Raw genomic sequence first — 3,232 nt, 5'->3', positions numbered from 1 at the left:
AGAGCAGGGCTTGTTTTTGCACTCATTTCCACTGACACCTGAACAGCTCAGGCTGTGCAGGTCCATTCCTGCCACGTTTTGAGGCTGGTGTGAGCATTGGGCACGACAACCACTTGCCAGGGACTCCCTAGAGCCATATTTCCTCCAGCGGCAAGGTGGTAAGGCAATGGTCCTACTTCTTTTGAGGGTTAGATTGTACATATCTCTGAGTTTTCAGAGTGCAGAGGTGCTCAGAAAAAGGTGGAGATCATACAGCTGGAGACAGAAAAAGGAGTAACAAGCTTGAACAAACAGGTGGGTATGTGTAAGGCAGGAGGGCGGGGATAGAAAAACGTGCTGGGCTCCTCGCTGCTGCATGCACCAAGATCAGGGCCACCAGCATGTCCCAGTGCTGAGCCTGGCGGTGTCACCCAGGCCACCCACATTCCCACAGCCCCAAGGGGCGGTGTGACCCCCAAGTCATGCCAGCTCCAAGCTCTCAGCCTCAGTGCTGCTTTTACACAGTTAGACCTAAGCTTCAAGCAAGACTTTGCCTGGCAGCAGGGGGAATTTCCCCCTGCGTAGGGCAGGGCCACCCTGAATCCCCAGTTGCAAACAAATGCCGCTTGCATCGGGCAGCGAGCACAGTATGGCCTGGGGAATGGGCTGTGTGGCCAGGGGAGAGCTGTGTCTGCACATCCACCTGCTCACCGTGCTCAGCACACCCCGAATTTATGGTGCCCCACAAAAGAAACCTCCCGCTGCCGCGCTGACAGCCATAGGACATCCACTCTGGACTCATCCAAGTGCATGCACTTCTTTCTTTCCCTCCAACCACGCTCACCCCACGGCCCCCCACCTTCCAAACACCCACCTCGGCTCATCCCCCGGGACTCCACACACACTCCTTCTCCCACCACCTCCCAGCTCCCCTCCTCCTCCCAGCCCACCACCGCGCACCTCCCTCCTCTCTCTTCCCGCACCCCCTCTTCCCCAAATCCCCAAATCAATCCCCAAATCCCCTTCACCCCCCTAGACGGACCCGGTCCCCCCAATCGGGGCTCCCCAGCCCCGCGCATCCCCGTGCGCGCCGCCTCCCGCCCCGTCGGGCCGCGCCCGCCGCCGCCGCCGCCGCCGCCGCCTCCTCCGCGGCCGCCGCCGCCGCCGGCGCCCCGGCGCGGGTGTTTGCTCAGGGCCGGGAGCGCGGCACGCGCCGGGCGCACGCACTTGCAACAACAAAACCCGCCGGGGGTGGGGGCGGCGGGGCGGGGGGGAGGCGGGGGGAGACGGGCACCGAGGGAAAGGGGGGGGGGGGGGGAGAAAAGGAGGGGGAAAAAGGGGGGGAGAGGCGGGGCCGAGCCGGCGGCCAGCGCGTGTGCGGCGGGGCCCGAGGGCTGCGGGGGGGGGGGGGGGGATGTAGAAAAAGGGGGGTGTTAGTGTGTGTGTGTGTGTGTGTGTGTGTGTGTATGTGTGGGTCCCCCCCCTCCCCTCCCCGCGCTGCAAAGGCGGCGGCGCTCGGCAAAGCCCGAGGAGCGTGGAAGGCGCAAGGTGCAGAGCGGGCGTGTGTGCGAGGGGGAGGGCGGGGGGGCAGCGAGTGTGTGTGTGTGTGTGTGTGTGTGTGTGTAGGAGAAGGGGGGGGTGGGGGGGGGCGAGCCCCGTCCGCCCCTTATAAGAGACACAATCCCCAGCCACTTTTTTGCAAAAGGGGCTTTGCAAAGCAGCCTGCGCACACGCGAGCGCCACGAGCCTCCCCGCGGCCGCCGCACGGAGGGCGAGAGGGAGGGGGGCGGGCAGAGCCGCCCGCGCTCCCCGGCCGCCCGCCCGGCACCGCCGCCCGCTCCCCTTTGTCGCCGCGGCCCCTCTCCCCCTGCCCGCCTTCTCCCGTCTCCTTCGCTAAGCGACCGCCGCCGGCTTTTTCCCCCCTTTTACACACGTCTCTTCTCCTTTTTCTTTTATTTTAATTTTTTTTTTTTTTCCATCTTTTTGCCGCCGGGGGGCACGGGGAGCGGCCGCCCCCCCGCCTCGCACGACGCCCCCCGCCCCTCGCCCATGGCCAGCGGTAGCCCCGCCGGGATGGCGAGCGGCGCCGGGCAGCCTCCCTTCCTGCAGCCTGCCTGCTTCTTCGCCGCCGCCGTGGCCGCCGCAGCCGCCGCCGCCCCGCCGGGGGCGCCGCCGCCGCAGCTGAGCCCCGCGGGCGGGCAGCCGTCCCCGGGCGGCAAGCCGTCGGCGCCGCGGGCCGCCAAGCGGCAGCGCTCGGCCTCGCCGGAGCTGATGCGCTGCAAGCGGCGGCTGAACTTCAGCGGCTTCGGGTACAGCCTGCCGCAGCAGCAGCCGGCCGCCGTGGCGCGGCGCAACGAGCGGGAGCGCAACCGCGTGAAGCTGGTGAACCTGGGCTTCGCCACGCTGCGGGAGCACGTCCCCAACGGCGCGGCCAACAAGAAGATGAGCAAAGTGGAGACGCTGCGCTCCGCCGTCGAGTACATCCGCGCCCTGCAGCAGCTGCTCGACGAGCACGACGCCGTCAGCGCCGCCTTCCAGGCCGGCGTCCTGTCGCCCACCATCTCGCCCGGCTACTCGCACGACATGAACTCCATGGCGGGCTCCCCCGTCTCCTCCTACTCCTCCGACGAGGGCTCCTACGACCCGCTCAGCCCCGAGGAGCAGGAGCTGCTCGACTTCACCAGCTGGTTCTGAGCGCCCCCCGACGCCCCCCGCGCCCCCCGCGGCAGGTGGGTGCGCGCCCGCGGCCGGCCAGGGGGGCTCGGGGGGCGCGCAGCCGTCGGGGACGGGGAGGGGGGCGCGCAGCCGTCGGGGTCCCGCCTGGTCCCCGCGCGGCTCTGACCTCCTCTCTCTTTTCTCCTTACAGGCCGGTTGCAAAAAAAAAAAAAAAAAAATGGGAAAAATATCACGCACGCGGGCGCGGAAAGCCGCCGCCAAGCCAGGACCTGTTGCGTTTCGCTCTCCCCCGCCGTCGGAGGGCGGTGCGGGCACGTCTCCCGGAGGGACGCTGCGCCCCCCGCGCACAGCGCTGAGCGCCGCGGGGGCCCCTCGGGGCGGCCGGAGCCCGGCCGGCCCCTGCGCACCGCTCCCGGCCCCGCCAGCACCGAGAGAGCCCGGCGGAGCCGCTGCACCCTCCCAATCCCCCCCCGGGAACGGCGACCCCGGTCCCCCGCGGCCGGGCGCTGCGCTCCTCGGGGCTCTTCCTCCTGCTGCTTCCCCCCCGCCAGACGGGAGTCCCCCTCCGCACCCCATC

The 3,232-nt window shown here is 69.0% G+C and overlaps 1 protein-coding gene across 1 annotated transcript; it reads left to right on the top strand.

Annotated features, from left to right (window-relative positions):
• The first annotated feature begins 2,028 nt into the window (after positions 1–2,028).
• ASCL1 (achaete-scute family bHLH transcription factor 1) lies at positions 2,029–2,673 on the top strand. Its single transcript, XM_032182517.1, has one exon. It carries the CDS (start codon positions 2,029–2,031, stop codon positions 2,671–2,673), a length of 645 nt encoding a protein of 214 aa, XP_032038408.1.
• Positions 2,674–3,232: the final 559 nt, after the last annotated feature.

The sequence above is a fragment of the Aythya fuligula genome, chromosome 1, assembly GCF_009819795.1.
Source record: "Aythya fuligula isolate bAytFul2 chromosome 1, bAytFul2.pri, whole genome shotgun sequence".
In the NCBI taxonomy this organism is placed as follows: Eukaryota; Metazoa; Chordata; class Aves; order Anseriformes; family Anatidae; genus Aythya; species Aythya fuligula.
This window is presented reverse-complemented; position numbering and strand designations above follow the sequence as displayed.

Excerpts from the sequence above, each read along its gene's own strand:
- ASCL1 (XM_032182517.1), top strand. The coding sequence starts at position 2,029 with ATGGCCAGCGGTAGCCCCGCCGGGATGGCGAGCGGCGCCGGGCAGCCT.